The sequence below is a fragment of the Corylus avellana genome, chromosome ca9, assembly GCF_901000735.1.
Source record: "Corylus avellana chromosome ca9, CavTom2PMs-1.0".
In the NCBI taxonomy this organism is placed as follows: domain Eukaryota; kingdom Viridiplantae; phylum Streptophyta; class Magnoliopsida; order Fagales; family Betulaceae; genus Corylus; species Corylus avellana.
Genome location: NC_081549.1, coordinates 129135 through 149828, shown reverse-complemented (window position 1 = coordinate 149828; position 20694 = coordinate 129135). Strand labels below are relative to the sequence as shown.

Below are 20694 nucleotides of genomic sequence, written 5' to 3'. Positions count from 1 at the left end.
TGGGAGGAGTAATAGTAGAAGTCACTCTTGTGTCTTTCAAAAAATGATGTGGCTTATAAAATTACTATTGGCCTTATGAATCAATATTGATAATTACTGAATTTTGATCAAACGGTGATTTTAAAAGCTACCTCATTTTTATAGTGACACAAGAGTGACTTGTAGAATTACTCATTTTGAGAGTGGTTTAAAAACGTAACAACGAAATATGTTTTAAAATAACACATGATTTTAAAAATCACAATTTCATTAATTGTGTTTTGAAATTATCATTATTTATCATTGGGAAAAAATAATAATAACAAAATAAAATGTTGTCATGGTGATGTATGGGGAGCATAAGCGATGGAACAAATTTTGGAACAATGAAGTAGCTCGTACAATGTACCGAAATTGTTGAGTGTACCAAACCAGAAAGAAAGGGAACACAACACAGCTGTTGTTTTCCTTCCCCTGTACTGCCGCATAAAATTATTGAAGATTTGGAAGAGTGAATGTGATGCGACGACTTGTTTAATGGCCTTGATGCTTTGAATACGACTTAATAAAATGAGCCACAAGTTTGAACATCACTTTGTCTTTGCGTGATCCCTCCTCCTTATTCTTTGATTGTGCTTCATATTTTCTGGACTTGGATAAACAACCCAATTTTTTAGGATTCCAGCATTGGTAATGGTATATGCCATCCAGCCCCACACACAAGGATAGAAAGAAAATATGACACCTATAATGAGAATATGATATTGATTCTCTATTATAAGTGATTTTCAAAGTTTTCATTGCAATTTAATTAATCATTTTGAAATAACAACACATATGTGGCTAGCGTTTCGTTGCATAAAAAAGGAATATTTTGTCCTAAATTATCCTTACAATCTTATATATTTCCTAAGGGATTACTAATTAAGATAAATCATTATGGAATAAAACAATTTATTTTTCTCTGTCTCTGTTCCTTTTTTTTTTTTTTTTTTAATTTTTTTATAATCATTTTTCTCCCAAATGAGAGAATCAAATAAAGTGGGTCCAAAGGAAAAATCCTTCCCTCCCTTTTGTTCTTTCTCACTTTTCCCCTATACCAGGTGGACTCTAAAGCCCAGATAGCCGAAAAGAATCGATGGTGGGGTTTGTGCAAAAGTAACTTGATAAGTTATGGGCCTCGACCATGGGCTCTCTCTACCCTCAAGCAATGGCCTCTCTAAAAAAAATGGCGAGTCCCAGCCCAGTGTTGGGACGAACGGAATGAGACGCTCGAGGCTAGATTGTAGAAATAATGACAAGCAAGCTCCTCTTCCTCTTATCAAAAAAGCTGTTGAACTGAGTGGCCAAATAAAATAATTTATTTATTTTTATGAATATCAAAAGTTTGCTTAAAATAGTTTTTCAATTAAGTGTTTAGTAACTTAAAGTGTCATATTTGTATATTTGGTTTTTCTTTTATTGTAATATTGTATAATGGCTCCACCTCCACATCCACAATTTTAGAGATAACGAATTTGTAATGGGGCAATAAGGTAGAGAGCACCAACCTAAAGAGATTAATGCAACTCTTATATATAATGTATATTATAAGGGCTAATGTAATTTGACATATTTTTAAATATATATTTTTTATAATAATTACTTAAAAAAATAATAAAGCCACTTAAAACATATAATATCAACTTAAAATGATGTAAATAGACATTTGATGTCAATTGTTGATAGGAGAGATACGATAGAATTTAATAAAAACTTTATATTTTGTTCATGAAAATTTATGTGATAAGATGTCACATCATCTTTTATTTTTTATTTTTTTCATTCATTAAAAATATGATGTGACATTTTGCTACTTGAACTTTTATAAGCAAAATGTGAAATTTTTATTAGATTGTAACATTTCTTTTGTTGATAAGATCAAACCAAGTGTTAGGGTTGGCTGTGAACGTGTGACACGTATAGGGTTATAACTTATAGCCGTATAGCAAAACAAGTCACGTGATGAATGGAGAAGGCACGTGAATTTTTCTTCTTTTTCGCCAAAGATCTAAATAGTTCGTTTGGCCCTTCAAAGCAGTCTTTGAAACTGGGTATTCAGCTGGAGGGTTTAGTTTGGGAATCGCGAGAAGGGAATTATGGCGGGGGAGTCGAAACCTAGTATTAACGTGAGATGTCATCACTGCGCGGGTCCTCTATCCAAGGAAATGGTTCGTACCTTCTTTTTCTTGTAGTTTTTTCATATTCTATGATCTCTTTTACACTTTTTGTGCTTCCAAATTTTAATTTCCTTTTTTTTTTTTTTTTTTTTCTTAATATTGTCTGGGATTGCAGGAAACCAGTCGGTGGACTGTTCCACCGCTTATCAGGGATAGCTTTTCCATGGTAATTTCTTCATACCCTTTTCTCCTACCTATCCAATTCGGTTCTCTCTCTTTTATAAAGTCTGATAATTTCGACACTTATGGCACTTCGTTCGAACGCGTTTGTTCAGATTGTCTTCTATTTCGTTATACCCCATGCCATAAGTTAATGTTTCCATAAAGATTATTCTAATTCTGCTTCTTATTCTTGGGTTTTATTGTTTTTTTTTTTTTTTTTCTTCTTCTTCTTTTTAATTATGCAGATTGGTTCTGCTGTTGGTGGTACAACAAGTGCTTTTTATGGATTCAACCACGGTATTGCATTCTGCCTTTTAACTTTTAAATATTTCCATTCGTTACATATAGTTATAGCTTGTACTTTTTTCTTGTAGACGGGCGAGTAATATTTCTCACGTTTCTAATTTTTATGAACTTGTGGATTTCTTCTCACCTGCCTTCTGCGCATATATATATATAAAACTTGTTAGCTTGTTATCTGGTTTTTCTTCTCTACTTGATGATTTATTTTTTCTGGTAGGTACTTTGATATAGCTGTGTATCTGCCATAGTCTTTATTGCTTTGGTGACAACTAAATCACCACCATATATGATCAATTATTGTAAATGGTACGTAAGTATTTTACATGACTAGGGCCTATAAAAGAGAAACCAGCAAAAACTAATGGATATTATTAAGCTACAAGGAGGGGCCTTTTTTTTTCTTTTTTTTTTACTGTAGCCGCTCTGCATTAGAGAGGTCTGCGGCAACCAACCAAGAAGATTTCGTTAGTGTCTTTAGGAAGCAATCTGCTAACCCACAAAAGCATAGGGCAGTGACTTCCAGCAAGCCATTGATATCGAATGATGCTACACATGTTTGATTGGCTCTAATCCTCCTTGCATACACAACAACATTATGGAATATCCGCTTATGACTAGTAAATGATCCGCCATTATAATTTGCCTAAAACCACTTCCCAAGCAAAGAAGGCTGTCTTATAGGAGCTAGAGATATCCAAATTGTTGTTACAGGGAAACCTCTATGCTTCAGACCATTGCCTTTCCAGATCATACTGTTTTGAAATTTTCTTCCCATCTGCCATGGGGATGTTTCCTAATAATTTTTGATACTGTCTCTAACCTCCAAACGCTGCTTAGCGTTGTGAATGTTGAGCTCATGCCTTGGCTTCTCCCCACCCAATTAAAGTTAAAATATGATATTTCCAATAACCAGAAAGCAAATGTGATAGGAGTCTAAAGACAAAGGAAGCATCATTTCTTAATGACATCCCTATGTGTTCCCCTTCCCCACCCCCTGCCCCTTGGCGGTGCAGTTACCCTTTTAGAAACCTTATGAACCCTCTCACTCTTCCTGTAATACTTTTACATTTCCATGCTCCCTTCGATGGAATAATGTGAACCATGAAGCTTGTTATGTTAGTTTTCATCAGATGTGAATGCATTTAATTTTCAATATCGCTGTTGTCTTTTGTTATATCTGGCTTTAGTGCGTATATATTTGAACATTGATCCAGGAGAGATTCATTGCTTTTATTTGTTTGTGTTCCATTTCAGTGATGCCAATAGTCCGGAGGCGGGTAAAAGGCCCCATGTGGTTGCATTTTCTCATTGGTGTAAGTTTCTCAATGCTTTGGATTTTCCCCCTTCTCAACACTCTCTTTTGTCCTTTTTTCTTTTTCTTTTTCTTTTGAGGTCCTCGCAGTCCTATGCTTTGGAGGTGAATATTAATATCTTAAACTCCTCATGAAATTGAGTAGGCGGTTCTTTGCAGTAGTCCTTTGGGTGGGGGGGTTGTATGTGTATGCATGTTCATGTATTTGAAAGGCTTTAGTTTCTTAGAAGGTTGCTTAACTGCTCTAATGGGGATTCTTCTGGGAGGCAATGCTTTTTAAAAAGATTGGTGGCTCTTATTTGTTGTCTTGTATGGAGCAGAGTTGAGGTGGATGCCATGAAGGCATGAAACCACCTTCTAGTTCACTTTTGATTTGTACACCTCCACTTAATTTCTGTTTCTTTTTTGGTTTGTTTTACTTTAGTTATGTCAAGTTAGGGTATGTCTATGGTGGGTCCATGAATTACCCAAAAAAAAAAAGGGTTTAAGGAATGGGGTGGCATTAACAGCATTGTGGCGATATTGTTTTCTTGGTAAGTGAACATCGAGATCTCATCAAAGAGAGGATTATCATTAAGTGGCGAGTTTGCTTGTGATAGTCAACGTAGCTACAGAGTTACCTAGATCTGCCTTGATAAGGAATAAACTGATCGATTCACGTCGAACCATCTCTTTGTATACATTTTTGTTGGGATAAGTAATCAAAATAGGATTAGAGGTGTAAGGCGCCCATTGGTACATAAGAAGTATACAAGGGAAAACTACTAATCAGTAGGAGCAAAAAGAACAATGAACCTATCTCTTCTCTCTGTATACATGTGATGCCATTTGTCTAAATGACACATTCTGATCAGCGGAATTCTGATAATCAGTATGACAATGTTGGTTGAATTTCCCAAAATGTTTGAGGGCATATGTTGAAGCTGATTTGTAAGTGACTTTTGTGATTTGTGGTTAATGCCATGCTTAGGGACCCAAGGGTTATATGTTCTTAAAAAAAAGGAAGAAAAAAAGAAGCCTTTTTCTTTTGTGTGTTTGTCTTATTTTTCACTGATCAATATTATTTTACATTCTTTGTTGTCTAGAAAAACAATTGGAGCCAGGGAATATCTCAGTGTGAAATTGTTGCTTTAGAGTTTTGATAGTTATACTTTAGCTTAGTCATGTTGGTACCCCTTTATTTTTCTTAATTTATTTTTTAAATATTATGATCATGTTGGTTGTTAAAGACTAGAGAGGTGAATAGGGACATGGTTCAGTGGCATAAAAGGATCCATGTGGCCCTCCCAAATTATTTGGGATTAAGGCTTTAAAGTTTATTTGAGTTAATCAACCTATCAAAAAAAAAAAGTTCATTTGAGTTAATCATGTTGGTTCCCTTTATAGATATTCTTTGGATTTTCTTTTTTGTAATTTCAGAATGTAGAGGACTTGGAATGCTTCTGACTTAGATATTCAGTAGACATGTACTTTCTTCTGTGCCTAAAACTTCATTGTTCAACTGCAGGCACCCCCTGTGATAGTATTCTCTTCAGCTTGTGCAGGATTGGCAGGTTAGAGATTCTCCTTATACGATATTTGTCTAGTGTTTGATTTTTATCTGGTGATTTTTATCTGGTGATGATTTCAACACCATCAAATTGACAGGTTTTACCATGTTTTAGTGATGTCTAAAGATATGGAATTATGTTGGAGATGCTAACTAAAAAATCACCCTTTATGTGTATAATGTCCTCTTTGGCTAGAAACCTCTTTCTCATTGTTGGGCTAAATTTTGTAGCCTATTAAGTATGCAATATAATATGAAGGAGTGACTTAACTCAAACACACGGAATTTACGTTACATTTGTCCAAGCTAATTTGTCTCAAGAATCTTCTTCTGGTATAGGTGCCCTTAAGCTTTTCTTTGAAGTATCTTTAAAATCATTAAGACATATTTTATATTGTCCAGAAAATGACTAGGATACTTCCGAAATCAAGTTATTAGAAAAGCAATAGTCATGTTTTATATAGGGTGGAGTCCACCTCGGCAAGATTTGGTTCCTTTACTCATGTGCCAAGACTAGGATGTCAGGGCTTTGCTAGTAATTCGAGAAGTTATGTTGAATGCTGAGCAATGGTTTGGTATGTTGTTAAGACCTTCATCCCTAAAGGGCTGCTTAAACCTGGTTGATTCTCATAACTGGCTTAGCACCATTGTTCTTGACTATACTATCTTAGACGACCCTTTCAATATTATATACGTTTTTTAGAATGAGAAAGAGATTCCAATTGGGAGTACACTTGATACCTCATGTCTGTTCCTTGATATGCAAGCCTACTATTACACATTGAGTGTACAAAGACTTGAAGGATAATAGATTGATTGTTTTGTTTGTTCCTCAGAATCTGTAAATGAGAATCTTGCTTTGAAGGCTTGCCCTTGGCCTATATATTTGAATTAAGATGAACAAGGTTTCCTTGGCTATTGGCATACTTTACATAGGCAATCAAGTGTGATGTTGGAGCCTAATTGGGAGGCACACTCTGTAAAGCATAATAAATGGCTAGGGACTCATGGAGGACAAAAGAGAAGCTATCTAAGCCCTGCAGTAACAGAAATAGGGATCTCCATCCTGTTTACATTAAATCTGCCAAATAGATGCAAAGAGAAATAGTAATTTATGCCTGGTTTTTGTTTTAGTGGGGCCTCTAACTGTGAGTTTTGTAACATTCCGGTCCCATATTGGGAAGAGAATTTGTCAACATAATTTGGGTAATTTATAGAAAGACATGCTAAGTTCCACACTGCTTACTTACTATGTGAAACTGAGCGTTATAAGGGATTTTGAAAAAGTTTCAAATTAATTAGTCTTTTTGGGGTGATAGCGCGGATGTGGCTAGTGTTTTTTTTTTTCTTTTCTTTGGGTAGTACTGTCAACACTGCATGACATGGCCTTGACGTTGGGGTTTTTTTTGTTGGGGGGGGGGGGGTGGAGGTGGAAGTTTCTAATACCTCGGTCCCATATTGAGAATGTGAGTTGTCCACATAGAGCTAGTGGTTTATAAAAAGATATTAATAGATGTTAAATCTCACATTGTTTACTTATTAGGTAAAAGTCATTTTTGGGTAATAGTGCAAATGTGACTAATACTTTTTCTTGAGTCGTTATAGCTAGATTCTAGCATTCTCCAGTGTTTTCTGATGAACTTGTCAGGTGGAAACAAAAACCACTTCTGTACTAATATTGGATTGGTGATACTAGTGATACCACAAGGTAGTCTTAGGGGTGTTGTGAACATGCTGTCGTAACTTCATATTGATGCTTTAAAAGTGCTTGCGTAGGCTAGATAACATGTATTACTGAGTTGTAATCCTCCGCTGCAATTGACATTTGACACTACATACATTTTTGTCATTTGTGATCCGTGGTTTGGTTATATTGCATTTACTAGGAGACAATTTTTGAGTTTTTGCGAAGACTAGGATCTCTTAAAAGTGGGATTGTTGTGATTTTAATAATCGTTGAAGCTGTTATTACTTTATCACTGTTTATGTTGCTTGCACCAAGGGATCTGTAAACTGTAATGAAACTGTTAATGATAATAACATCTCCTGGAAAATCTACAGGTGGTGCCGTTCCAGCCCTAGCCCAACTTGCTTCTTCATCTTATCATGCAGCGGTATCATCACCTTCATTGCCTCCACCTTCGCAAGATGAAAAGATGCACAAGTCCAGAACTTCCTCTACTCTGTAATAAAACCTGCATTCTTCTTGTGCGTAAGTGCGCATGTGTGTGTGAACGAGAGAGTCATTGAGGTTCGCCTATGTACTGTGTAGATGCCCAGTTCAGTAACAGTACGGTTCTCCGTGAAGTCACAAGAGCATGCACAGATATGCTTGTTTGGTTATACAAAGTTGTAATATTTACTTGGGTCAAGACAGTATTTGTTTGATAATTTTTTTTGTTACAAAAATGTTTAAAGGAGATCAAAGGCATGCATTCCAATATTTTGACCACAGATGAAATTATGCAGGGGGAAGTTGCGACGGTTCATTCCTGCTGATTTTTGTCTTTTTATTGAAGGCATGGTATCAAAATGGTTCATTTTGGCAGAGAAATATATTTGTTATGAGATGGTTATACAATTGCCAATGGATCAACAACTTATTTTGGCCCTTTCAAAATGCCATTCAATTTGTTATCCATATATCAAAGTATTGCACAAATCCTTATATTTTTTGGTCTTTGTTTTTGTTTACTTTAACCGGGCTTCCAAAAATCGTTTGTTTAAGGCAAGACACGATTTCACGTGTTAAAAACAGAAGGTAAAACAACAAGTGTAAAATTATGATAAAGGTCAAAGGTGAAAGTGAAATAATATGTATTTGTGGTTGTGGGAACGAAGAAGTTAAGAAAGGTCGGATGGGGATGGGATTCAGTAAGGTCCGTTCCCCGTTGTATGTGCAATTCCAGAGACCAATTCTCTTTTCAGAGTTATCTCTCCACCGTTTTTAGTTGTGTTGAAAATTTAAGAGAGAACGTGTTCTCTCTCTTCTGTGTTGTATAAAATTTGGTAATTGGTATGGTCGAAGGCAATATGCTGACTTGCTGAGGTTGAGAAGGAGACTGCCACATCCTTTCTCGACAACCAAAGACCACTCTTCCTTATACCGTACCATCCATCTCCAACTTAATCCAAAAAATTATAACTAACTAAATAAACATCCTTTCTCGACAACATCATCTACAGCTAAACCAATTGGTATCCATCTTACTCAAACACCCATCAAGCCCGCCAAGCCATCCAACAAGTCCACTCTCACTTCTTCACCTCTGGCTTACTACACAACCGCCACTCTACGTCCTATATTCTTCTTTTTAACACTTTGCTCCGCTGCTACTCTCTCGGCCAATCCCCTCTGGAAGCTTTTGTGCTCTACAAGCACCTCAACTGCTATCTTTCCTTCGACAACTTCACCTACACGGCTTCACCTTCCTTCTCCATGCATCCATATGTGTATGCTGTTTGTGGGTCGTTATTTGAAGCTCTGCATGTGTTTCACGAAATGCCCGAGAGAAACACCGTCACCTGGAATGTCATGACCACCGGTTTGACGAAATGGGGTCACCTCCAACTTGCTCGTTCTCTCTTTGATAAGATTCCAACTCGGACTGACGTGTCCTGGACTGCTATCATCGATGGGTACACACGCTTGAATCTGCCTGATGAGGCTTTGGCTTTGTTTAGAAGAATGATTATTTATGACGGTATAGAACCCACTGAAGTTACCCTTCTGGTAATTTTTCCGGCCATTTCAAATCTCGGGACTCTTGAAAATTGCCAATCAGTTCACGCTTATGGAGAGAAAAGAGGATTTAATGCGTCTGACATACGCGTTACAAATTCCCTCATAGACTCATTTGCAAAATGCGGGTGCATAAAGAGTGCATCGAGATTCTTTGAGGAGATATCTGGCCAGAGGAAAAATTTGGTGTCTTGGACATCTTAATCTCTGGTTTTGCGATGCACGGTATGGGAAAAGAAGCTCTAGAGAGTTTTGAAAGGAAGGAGGAAGTTGGTATGAAGCCAAATCGGGTGACTTTCTTGAGCGTTTTAAATGCCTGTAGTCATGGAGGCCTGGTTGATGAGGGGCTAAATTTTTTCAACAAGATGGTAAATGGGACGTGTCAAGTTGTGCCGGATATCAAGCACTATGGGTGTTTAATAGATATGTTGGGGAGGGCAGGGAGGTTAGAAGAAGCAGAGAAGATGGCATTGGAGATACCTGCTGAGATTCTAGATGTCTTGATTTGGAGGACACTTTTAGGCGCTTGTAGCTTTCATGGTAATGTTGAGATGGGTGAGAGGGTCACCAGGAAGATATTGGAGATGGAGAGAGCATATGGAGGGGATTATGTGCTCACGTCCAACATCTTTGCTGGTGTTGGAATGTTTGGAGATGCTGAGAGGTTGGGAAAATTGATGGATGAGAGGAATGTCTTCAAAGTTCCAGGCCACAGTTTGGTCTAACTGAAGGTAAAGATGGGTTGTCATGGTCTAGACAGATTGTCCTATATCTGAATGCTGGGTTGATAGAGAAACTGCTTAACCTAATGACAGATATCTCATCCTTTTAGGATGCTTTTGTGTTGATTGAGACTGTCTTTCATGGGGTCCCTTACTTTTGCTTTTTTATTGGGTAATTTGGAATCTGCATAAAAAACAAATTTGGTTATGCTGTTTATTTGAAGGATGAATAGGCTTCAGTCCTGGACTTGCTGAGGATGAACTCTTCTGGGGACAATCAAATTTCAGTCAGTCCCAAAATCCTATCTCCTCTCAAGCAAATTCTAACCCTGGTTATTTGCATGAAGGGAGGAGCAGTTCAATCCAAGCATTAGTGGCACCTACGGATTTGGAGGGTCGGAACATTCCATTTTTAACAGCAATTGCAGCCAACAATGGAACATCTGGCTTAGAGAGGCTGTTGAGGTGATTCTCATTATTCTATGAAGTTGGCCTCTCACCGGATGCCAGGTCTTATGAGGATAGCAACAAGTCTTCTGACATTAACACCGATATACTGTCCTTGCAATTCAAATCAAGACGTGGATAGCAATAGGTCTTATTAGGACCTTGAGGGATCTACCCTCCATTAGTAATTTGGATCGTTGCCCAATATTTCCCAAGATGAGGTAAACTCTTACACTAAGATCCATTTCTCAAGGTGAGGATGATATGGAAGAGAGCAGATGATGATTTTTCGGCGGTTGATCGTAATGGTTCGAGTGCCCACACAAGCCTGACATTGAAACCATGCACAAAGAAACATCAGGTTAGCGCTTGTTTCTTTTGAACCAGTGTTTTGGCTTCCTTTCTGCATGCCAATTACCACTTGGCTGTTTTTGAGTAAATCGAGCTCGTGCTTCTTCTCATTTTTTATGTCTTCAGGAATAAAAACCTCGAGCAATCCATCTTGGTTTGATAAGATAACCTTTTAGGTAACAGTCGATGCTTATCTGTGTACGCTCTTTTTGAACTCTAACTAGGACATAAAAAGGGATTGAGATCCCATGCAATACTTAGGATATTTCATGGGATCTCAATCCCATAAAAAAGCATGATATTGTGCATTCTGGCTTTTTATAGACATGGATCATGTTTGGAAGGCGTATGATAACTCTAGTCCAAGGTTATTCGATATATATACAGTCGAGAATATTAATTTTAATTGCAAAATTGAACCATGATTTTGGAATGTTGTTGCAGGAATGAGTACCTACTCACTGTATAGTTAAAAGTGATTTTCACATTCAATTATTGTTTCATAAGTTTAAGCTGATAGGAAATGGTAAATTTAGTAATTAATTGATATTTTAACACTCCCTTCATGTGTGGGCTCAAACTTCCTCTCCAATAAGTGAGACCCGACACATTAAATATTTAATTGAAATGATAGGTGAATTATAGAGACAATGTTCTTATTCAAATATCTTTGTTGATTTCATGTTAAATGATTAATTATCGGAGAAGTTTTGGGATAATCGACAATTCAACATGGTATGTGTAAAGGATAATCACAAGAAGATTGATAATCTACTCAAAATTTAAACTTAGATAAACTTGTTATCTTAGATAAGTCTCATTATCATAGATAAGGTTGTTCCAGTAGATTATGTCTCTCATCTCTTCAATTGTAGATTCTTATCTTCTAAGATAAGTAGTATATTTCAAATGTAGTTCTCAAATGTACAACAGATTATATTCTATAAATACAAACGTCCAATGTTCAATTGAGTAAGGCAGAATATTCAAACATATTGTCTTTATCACATGGTATCAGAGCCCTCCTCTGTGACTTACGTCTCTCACATAGCTTCTGACTCCTCCCCTACCCTCCAAAACCTGCAAAATTGCTTTCACCACAAGCTGAAAGCCGACAACTACCGCCTATGGAAAACACAAGTTGTTCCCCAATTGAAGGGAATAGACGTGTATGGCTATTTGAGTTGATTATCAATCTTCTTGTGATTATCCTTTACAGTATGTGATTAATAATTGGCTACATTTGTTAACATCTCTAAGAGAAATCATGTCACCAACCTCTTGTGCTTTTTGCTATATATTTTGACTTTAAGACTCTCATTCTTAATTTGATAGATTTAAGAGCTCGGTTTAGGCTCATTTTAAATTCAAGACCTATGTTAGATCATCGTTCAAATAGGTAACAAAAATATGTGAGAAAAATACTATTTTATTCCTAAATAAAAGAAAAATAATAATAATAATAAAAAACACTCAGCATAGGGTGGCTCACGGCTTCTCCAAATTGAGGAGTGCTCGTAGCCAGAAAGGCAAGACTCACACTTTCTAGTGTTGAGTGCCTCATGGAGTTATGGGCTTTGTTGTTTTGTTGTTTTGTGGATTTTGGGTTTGGGTTTGAAGGCTTTGGGTTAGGTTTCTTGCTCGTTTGGAGTCTCTTGTATATACTGCATGTACTTAGAGGTGCCTTACGATTTTTAATAAAATCTATTACTTATAAAAAATAAATATTAAATCTATCAAACTGAAAATTTTGGATCTTAAAATCAAAAAGGGTGAAAAAATAAAAATATAGGAGATTGGCGACCTAATTGACCAATCTCTAAACTAGTCTACATATGCAGAGAAAGAATTATATTTTTCCTATGATTTTTGCTTTTAAATAGAGTAGGGCAAGTAACAAGTTGCATCATCATCACATTGTCGGTGTGTACTTTATGCTCAAACTAATATTTGTTATCTGCATTTAAATGATTGAGATGTTACAACTTTCTCATTTTCTTAACTTTTGGCGATGGAAATGTAGACAGCAACAGCAAGGTCGAAAGATTTTGATCCACAGGCTTAATTAATTTCCTTAGGTGTTCTGTCACAGTTGGTTTTCATTCCATTTCTTCAGACATCATTGTCTTCACCATATATATAATTAACGTTGAGGAAATTTTCTGCTTTAATTTTTTAGAACCTAATCCTCGAACAATCTCTGTTAAGTGTGTTATATTGTCAGGCACAACACAACTTGAAGCAGCAATATATGTTTCAAAAACAAGTTATGATCCCCGGAAGTCGTGAGGGTTATTTATTTATTTTTTGATCTCATGAAATTCTGATGTCAATGAAATAATATTGTTATTGTGACGCATGAGTTGTATGTATTTAGAGTATCTATAAATTAATTATATGATTCTGATTTCTGAGTACTGTCGCATGGGACCTAAAGGGGGCAAGCATTGCATGCGTTTAAAGAATTCTTATTCACTGATGCTTTCTTTGAACGCATTGTATAAATGCCACTACTTTTCATTTCATATATACTGCTACTGGTAGAGCATGGAAGTATATGCTCTCAATTATTTTCTTAATTTGGTGCGCAACTTATATATATATATATATATGCTCTCAAGTCTCAACTCATTCTTTGAGATCAAGCTTTTTTTATTTTTTTCTTGGTTGAAAATTGACATTATACTTTTTTATATGTATATGCTCTCAATTATTAGCTCTTGACTTTTTAATACTATTTATATTTGGACGGCTGCGATTTACAATATTTAATACTATCACGTACACATTGGCCATTGGTAGCAAAACAATAAATTACAATTTACAATATTGGGGCGGATACCAAAAAAGGAAAAAGAATCGATTATTTTGATCCGTAATTACGTACGTGGTTAACATTTGATTATTTATGCTAGTTTTGAAGTGGCGAAATAAATTATAATTAATTTTATGACAAAGAGTATATACCTTGATGCGCGCTCCTCCTTTTCCAAGAAAACCTAGTAAATATTTGCTTGAGTCCTAAGCAAACAATAAATCTTAAATCCAATCTGCACCCAACAAGGACAAGGGATGGCTTGAGTATGAAATCTTATAAAAGGGATGGCTCCATATATCGGTTGACTCATCCATCGTAAAGTGTAAAAAACCCTACGAATTAAGTAAGCATTAAGAAACCTTTCAAAACCCTCCCTAGCTCTTTGTGAATTGTAGCGTCTGGTGAGAGCATAATTAATAATGGAGAAGATTCTGGGAGTAGTTAACAATAATGTTGGCGGGGAGAGGAGGCCCAAGACTAAGATAGTGTGCACGTTGGGACCGTCTTCTCGGTCGGTGGACATGTTAGAGAGGCTTCTGAGGGCAGGGATGAACGTTGCTCGCTTCAACTTTTCCCACGGCTCTCATGCTTACCACCGAGGGACCCTCGATAATCTCAGGGCTGCCATGAACAACACCGGCATTCTCTGTGCTGTCATGTTGGATACTAAGGTTTATATATATTCTAATTTCCAGCTAATTTCCTCCTTCTTCTTCTTCTTCTTCTTTTATATATAATATATGCGTCTTAATTTTTATATATTTCTTCAATTCCTAGCTACTTAATTTTATTGTTTTCTTATATTTTTATGATTATTCCATGTTATTCATTCACTTTGATTCTAGCGTTGTTGGGTTTTCTCTTGTTTGCTTCCTTAATTATAAGATTTCTCTCGATGAGATTAGTACATACTGATTCGGTCTTTGTTTAATTAGAATCAGTTCAGAGCTATTTAGAGTTAGTGTGTGTAGGATGGGTCGGTTTTTGGTTGCTTTAGCTAGCGTTGGATCCTCATTGAAAGTGAATCAAGCTCCTACATGCATGAATGTGTCCGGAAAGAAAGTGGTTTTGATTGTTGTTGAATCAAATTCCAGTTTTCAATTTCAAAACTATTTACAAATCTTTCTTTTTTTTTTTTTTAGAACATTAATTACTTTTGGTTGATTATTGAAACAGATTGCTTATAATTAAGGTGCAATTAATTAATGCATGAACTTTAATTTATGTCATCTTCACCATTTGATGTAATGAGTCTTGATCAATGAATATGTTGTTTGGTCAGAAGCTGCTCGCTTTCCTGCAACTTTTCCATAATAATAACAACGATTGTAGAAAGATATGCTTTGTAAAGGAATAAGAGCTTTAATTGACCTTTCGCGTACGTTCTATAATTTTTCTGTTGATCATGCGCTCGATGCTTTAACTTTTTGATGAATAAGTTTGTGTACAGTACTGATCAGTAGTGGACTTAGCTTTCATTCATGTTCAACAAGCCATTGATTTGGAAATGAATTACTTAATTGGTTCTTCCATCTCCTTTTTTAGGGTCCTGAGATTCGAACTGGGTTTTTGAAAGACGCAAAACCCATACAGCTTCAACAAGGTCAAGAGATTACTGTCACGACTGACTATAGCATTGAAGGTGATGAGAATATGATAAGTATGAGCTACCCGAAGTTGGCTGAGGATTTAAAGCCACAAAGTGTTATTCTGTGTGCTGATGGGACAATTTCTCTTACTGTTCTGGATTGTGACAAGGAACGGGGTTTGGTTCGTTGTCGTTGTGAAAACTCTGCACTACTTGGTGAGAAGAAGAATGTCAATCTTCCTGGAGTTATTGTTGATCTCCCAACCTTAACGAGCAAGGACAAAGAGGATATTTTGGAATGGGGAGTTCCAAATAAGATTGACATGATTGCTCTCTCTTTTGTTCGCAAAGGTTCTGACCTTGTGGAGGTCAGGCAACTGTTAGGACCCCATGCAAACAACATCCTTCTCATGTCAAAGGTATGTTAATGTCATTAATTTGAAGAAATTGTTTGAACTAGGCTAGCTAGCAAGCCGAAGTTAATTGTGAACTCTAAGAATTTGACATATATATATATATAGCTACTATACTGACTATTTTGTTGTGTTTAATTTGGGGCCGGGCAGGTGGAGAATCAAGAAGGTGTTGCTAATTTCGATGATATTCTGGCAAACTCAGATGCATTTATGGTGGCAAGGGGTGACCTAGGAATGGAAATTCCCATTGAAAAGATATTCCTAGCTCAAAAAGCAATGATACTGGAGGCCAACATGCAAGGAAAACCAGTGGTGACTGCCACTCAGATGTTGGAGTCCATGACCAAATCTCCCCGGCCTACTCGAGCTGAAGCCACTGATGTTGCTAATGCAGTTCTTGATGGCACTGACTGCGTCATGCTTAGCGGAGAAACTGCTGCTGGGCCCTATCCTGAAATTGCTGTTCAAACCATGTCAAGAATTTGCACAGAGGCAGAGGATTTTATAGACTACGGACATCTTTTTAAAAGAATAATGAAAACTGCACCAATCCCGATGAGCCCATTGGAGAGCTTGGCCTCTTCAGCTGTGAGCACAGCCCATTGCATTAAAGCAGCTCTAATTTTGGTCCTAACCAGAGGAGGAAGCACTGCAAAGCTAGTGGCTAAGTACAGGCCAAGCATGCCAATCTTGTCGGTGGTGGTTCCAGAGATAAGAACAGATTCTTTCGAGTGGTCATGCAGTGATGAAGCTCCGGCAAGGCATAGCCTTATTTATCGGGGTTTGGTTCCTGTTTTGAGCACAAGTTCTGCAAGAGCTTCTCATGCAGAATCAACCAAAGAGACCGTAGAGTTGGCCCTCCAACATGCAAAGGCCAAGCAACTTTGCAAGCCTGGAGACTCGGTCGTGGTGTTGCATAGAGTTGAGTCTGCTACTGTCATCAAAATATTGACTGTTGGTTGATTGTATTGGGCCAAAGTTTGGTTAATGGTACTTCGATCTTATTTTGTTGCGCGATTTTTTCTTCTTGTTTTTCCCAGGATGGGACGGTTATTGAACTCAATTCACTGGATTTTGGTGAGAATCTTTGAGATATATACATCGATCGATGATCTCAATTTTGTGTTTGCATGTTTTTCCTTTAATCCTTGTTTCTGTGAATGTTATTCAACATCTTCCGTCTTTATGTAACAACCTTAAATAAAACAACATAAAATCAGAAGAGAAGAAATCCAACTCAGGAAAAAGCTCCATTGTTAACAATATTATTATTCGCAAATATTGCTTTCCTATAGGCCTAGAACACCCTTTTTCCTTTTCTTTTAATGTAAATATGATGAGAAATACAAATACTAAAGTTATAACAAAGTTATAGGAGAGACGAGGAAATCAAAATATAGCAGAGCCGGGACCCAACAATTACCCAGACTAGCCAAAATAATGTCAAAGAAAAAAGGGAAATGGGACAAAATCGGGTCCAATAGATTCTTGGCCCAACCATTTAAAGGAACAACAACTTTGAAGCAAAAACCGGATGGACAGGCCTAATTATATTACTAATGTTATTTTTTACATTTATTTATTATATTTATTTTGAGTGACCCCTTGGCATTAGTCACTTAAAAAAAAAAAAAAATTACTTAAAATACATTTACATGAAAATAAAGAAACACTTGTTATTTGAGTTATTTTATTTTTTAAAATTTTATATATGAGATACCAAGAAATAAACCAACAAGAGAAGATACTTTTTACTTATATTATTACAAAAAAAAGTAAATGGAAAACTGTCACGCCTTGACTTCTAATCTTAAAAAATCTTCTCACGAGTTCGGGTATTAATTGCAAAAACTATACTTACCTTTTCAACTATCATCGAATTTTAAATGTTATCCCCAAACTTAAAAAGATTTGCAATGTATTCTTAAAGCACATAGCCTTTTCAATTAACCATTATGTTAGGATTTTCTAATATCTTGAAGAAGAAAAAATGCACCAACAAGTAATTTAAAATATCTATTATTATATATGTGTGTGAAAATTTAGTTATGTCATTAGATTAAAAAAAAATATTTAAAAAAATTCCCTAGCCATGAGAGTTTTAGTTAAAAAATGAGCGGTACAGATATACAAATGAATTTTTTTAATAGCATAAATAAAATTGAAATAAATTTTATTAAAAAATTATATGCATCTTAGACATTATTAAAAAAAATAGACACATGTCACTTTTATAGAGTTGCTAAGTTGAAAGAAATTTCTCCAACTTAAATTGGAGGAAAATTATGTTCTATACAAATTTGGTGAAATATAATTATATTTAATTTGTAGAGAAGGATAAATGAGAGTTTTGTGGTTGATGTGGGGATATTTTGGGGATATTGAAGCAAATGAGATGGGCAACTCGGGAAAGTAGAGGTTATAAAACAAAGAGCAGAAACCCTAGATCGCACCGATTACTTGATCTTATCTGAGCAGGAGTGTGAGAGGAAGGACTGGTTGGTTTGGGGAGGTCTCAAATCAGAAAAGCCATTCTTTAGTGTCTGCGAAGGCTGAAGCCACCCTGTCCCAACTTCGATAACGAAAAAGGGGCTGCCGGAGGCTCAGCTATTGTAGGAAGACAAAGAAATGAGTTCTTTCTGAAGAAGATCCCTTTTGCCAAATAAGTCTTAAACTTCACCCTTTTTGCGATGAAGACTGCCTGCGCTCTGAGCCCTTCATTTGATCGGGCAGTGATGGAATTGCGGGCTTTCCTGTTCTAATTTCCTTTTTGTCTGTTATTTGCTTTATGCATTTGTGTGTTTTTATTTTTTTGTTTTTTTATCTAATATGTATGTATGTTGAATACCATTGCTTATTAATTAGTATTTGCTTGTTAATTTGATGCACCCTGCTTTGCAAAGTACGGCATTTGCTGTTCTCTCTGTTAGGGAGAATCGAGATGTTTCTTTTTTCTTTTTCTCTTTGTTTTGGGGATAAAAGGTGGGAACGCGGAAATGCTTTGGGATTTACCTGGGAAAACTTGGTCGATTGTTTGATCATAATGGCCTAAGGAGAATTTGTTGTTAGTTATTCTGAAACTTCGTATTTCATTGTGGTGTCTTTATACCGTCATTGTGCAGTTTGGCAAAAGAGAAATCGAAATTAGTAATATTTAGGGAAAAAACCAAGTTTTTGGATGATGTTATGGTAACTACTGAGTTGGGTTTGAAGTCTTCTTGGTTGAAGAAAGAAAGAATGAGAAGGCAGATGATGCTTCCTTCCACAATGGAATTAATGTTGATGTATGATATGTGTATGTATATTAGCTTCTCTGATTGTCGAGTGGGAAACTCTGTATGTGTATCACTGTTATGTAGGAAAATAATTCCTAAGCAGTAGTAAGCATGGAGTTTTAGTTTTAAGGTTTTGATCCACAGGCTTTGCTACGATCTCTCATTTATCACCCCTAAACATTTAGTATTGAATGCTAAATCATATGCTTTTATTACTTGCATGTTAGAATAGTTATTTGTTTTGGTCCAAATGTCAATAGGAAGTAGTAGCAAAACAGAAGAAAAATAAGCTAAAGGAAAAATGACTCCCACATTTGTCTACGATGAAGTGGCGGGACACGTGAATGGGTTGTGAACATGGCCTAGGTGGGCTTAGTACCTTGGTTGTGTATTGTGGGCTAGCCCATCAATCCAACATTATTAAGTCATTAACAAACTAGTGTACCTTGGTTATGTATTGTGGGCTAGCCCATCAACCCAACATTATTCAGTCATTAACTAACTAGTGTAGTTAACAATCCATGGTGAGTATTTCGTTGGAGTCCTTGAAAGATTTAGTCAAGCAATGCTTCTACTTGAAATTAAGATGTCATCTTCATCCTCAACTGCAAAATGCCTATCAATTCTACCTGTGATAATCGTTTTTTGATAGGGGACAGGGAATTTTCTAGACCCCTACAGAAATTAATAAATTATGCCAAAGCTGATGGTAGGCAGTATAACATATTTTACATGACTATTTCTTAAGAGTTGTGTGTAAAGAGCGGGGGAGCTAAAATAGCTTTCTTCATGGTTATATGGTATGGTGGCAACTGGCAACACAATCTGTAATTTAAGGCTTAAGGGGACCAATGGATGCTGCTTCTTGGATTGCACATAAATCAGGATCCATACTGTGGTCTACATGAAAATGCTACCCAAAGAAGCGATCATTTTCTTTGACTTCAAACTAGAGTTTACTTCACAACTTGATATGGGCACGAGGAAAAACTTTGATATTGTTCGATTTAGAAGAACTTGGTGGTGACTATAAGAGGTACTAAACTGTTAATTAAATGATTCAATTTATTCTTAATCATCAGTTTAAGCTTTTAGAATAATTAATGATTTATTATAAAGAAGGTTTAGTTTTGAAAAAAAAAAAAAATTGTAAATGACTCTATATAGTTGGTGTGGGGCCTAATGACCCAAATATCCTGCAATTAACCAATAGACTTGAATACAACCATAAAGCGCCACATTAGATCAATCTTTTAGCACATCAACATTAGGCTCTGTGAAGGGGGGGGACTTGAGCCTTCGGTGGTTCGGTCCGCCAATCCCCAAAATGATCCTTTTTTTTATTTTTATTTTAAAAAAAAAATATCCATATAATTCTTTTAAAATCCTAGTTTCATTCATGCCCGTTGGCCTGCTCTCTCATAAGCTCTTGTGCCAATCTTTTTGCTTTCTTGTATATATATTTTAGATCTCTATTTCGGCCTGCAGTCAACTTGATCTATCGGTTGGCATTTGACCAATCATAAAAATAAAAAATAAGACTAAGAAAAGATATAGTACTTTGTTGACCGAAAAAGCAAGCAGAGGACACGTATAATAGAGCAATTATTGATTATCCTTTAATTACTTTACAAGCAATGATAAAGACATAAGATAACAAAGGATCGCTAATTAGATAAGGCGGCCTTGGACAGATGGAAGACAAAGGGAAGGGGAAAGGGAATAGGAGCTTTTTGAATATTTTAGTGCGAATCAGTAATCACATAGCTGATACTTGATAGGCCACGTTGAGGCCTCAGCCCTCACGAACG

At 36.2% G+C, this 20694-nt stretch overlaps 2 protein-coding genes and 1 pseudogene across 3 annotated transcripts; all 3 read left to right on the top strand.

Moving 5' to 3' along the window:
* The first annotated feature begins 2039 nt into the window (after window positions 1-2039).
* On the top strand, window positions 2040-8023 carry LOC132192259 (uncharacterized). The gene is made up of 6 exons (XM_059607537.1): window positions 2040-2189; window positions 2314-2364; window positions 2606-2657; window positions 3918-3976; window positions 5483-5528; window positions 7586-8023. Exons 1-6 carry the CDS (start codon window positions 2118-2120, stop codon window positions 7711-7713), a joined length of 408 nt encoding a protein of 135 aa, XP_059463520.1. The 5' UTR covers window positions 2040-2117; the 3' UTR covers window positions 7714-8023.
* A 691-nt stretch (window positions 8024-8714) lies between these two features.
* LOC132191563 (pentatricopeptide repeat-containing protein At1g09220, mitochondrial-like) lies at window positions 8715-10422 on the top strand (annotated as a pseudogene).
* LOC132162541 (pyruvate kinase, cytosolic isozyme-like) lies at window positions 10031-16694 on the top strand. Of its 2 annotated transcripts, none has more exons than XM_059572784.1 (3): window positions 10031-10796; window positions 15150-15611; window positions 15759-16694. In XM_059572784.1, the coding sequence occupies exons 1-3, from the start codon at window positions 10695-10697 to the stop codon at window positions 16569-16571; spliced, it is 1377 nt and encodes a 458-aa protein (XP_059428767.1). In that variant the 5' UTR covers window positions 10031-10694; the 3' UTR covers window positions 16572-16694. The 2 variants fall into 2 exon arrangements, with proteins under 2 accessions (XP_059428767.1, XP_059428766.1); XM_059572783.1 differs by lacking the exon at window positions 10031-10796 and adding an exon at window positions 13861-14275.
* The last annotated feature ends 4000 nt before the right edge of the window (window positions 16695-20694 follow it).

Bases quoted from the DNA above. Each gene is read 5' to 3' on its own strand.
- LOC132192259 (XM_059607537.1), top strand. From the start codon at position 2,118: ATGGCGGGGGAGTCGAAACCTAGTATTAACGTGAGATGTCATCACTGC. The intron at 2,658-3,917 runs GTATTGCATTCT...GTTCCATTTCAG, and splicing joins TTTTTATGGATTCAACCACG to TGATGCCAATAGTCCGGAGG. The intron at 3,977-5,482 runs GTAAGTTTCTCA...GTTCAACTGCAG, and splicing joins GGTTGCATTTTCTCATTGGT to GCACCCCCTGTGATAGTATT.
- LOC132162541 (XM_059572783.1), top strand. From the start codon at position 14,024: ATGGAGAAGATTCTGGGAGTAGTTAACAATAATGTTGGCGGGGAGAGG. The intron at 14,276-15,149 runs GTTTATATATAT...CTCCTTTTTTAG, and splicing joins CTGTCATGTTGGATACTAAG to GGTCCTGAGATTCGAACTGG. The intron at 15,612-15,758 runs GTATGTTAATGT...GGGGCCGGGCAG, and splicing joins ACATCCTTCTCATGTCAAAG to GTGGAGAATCAAGAAGGTGT.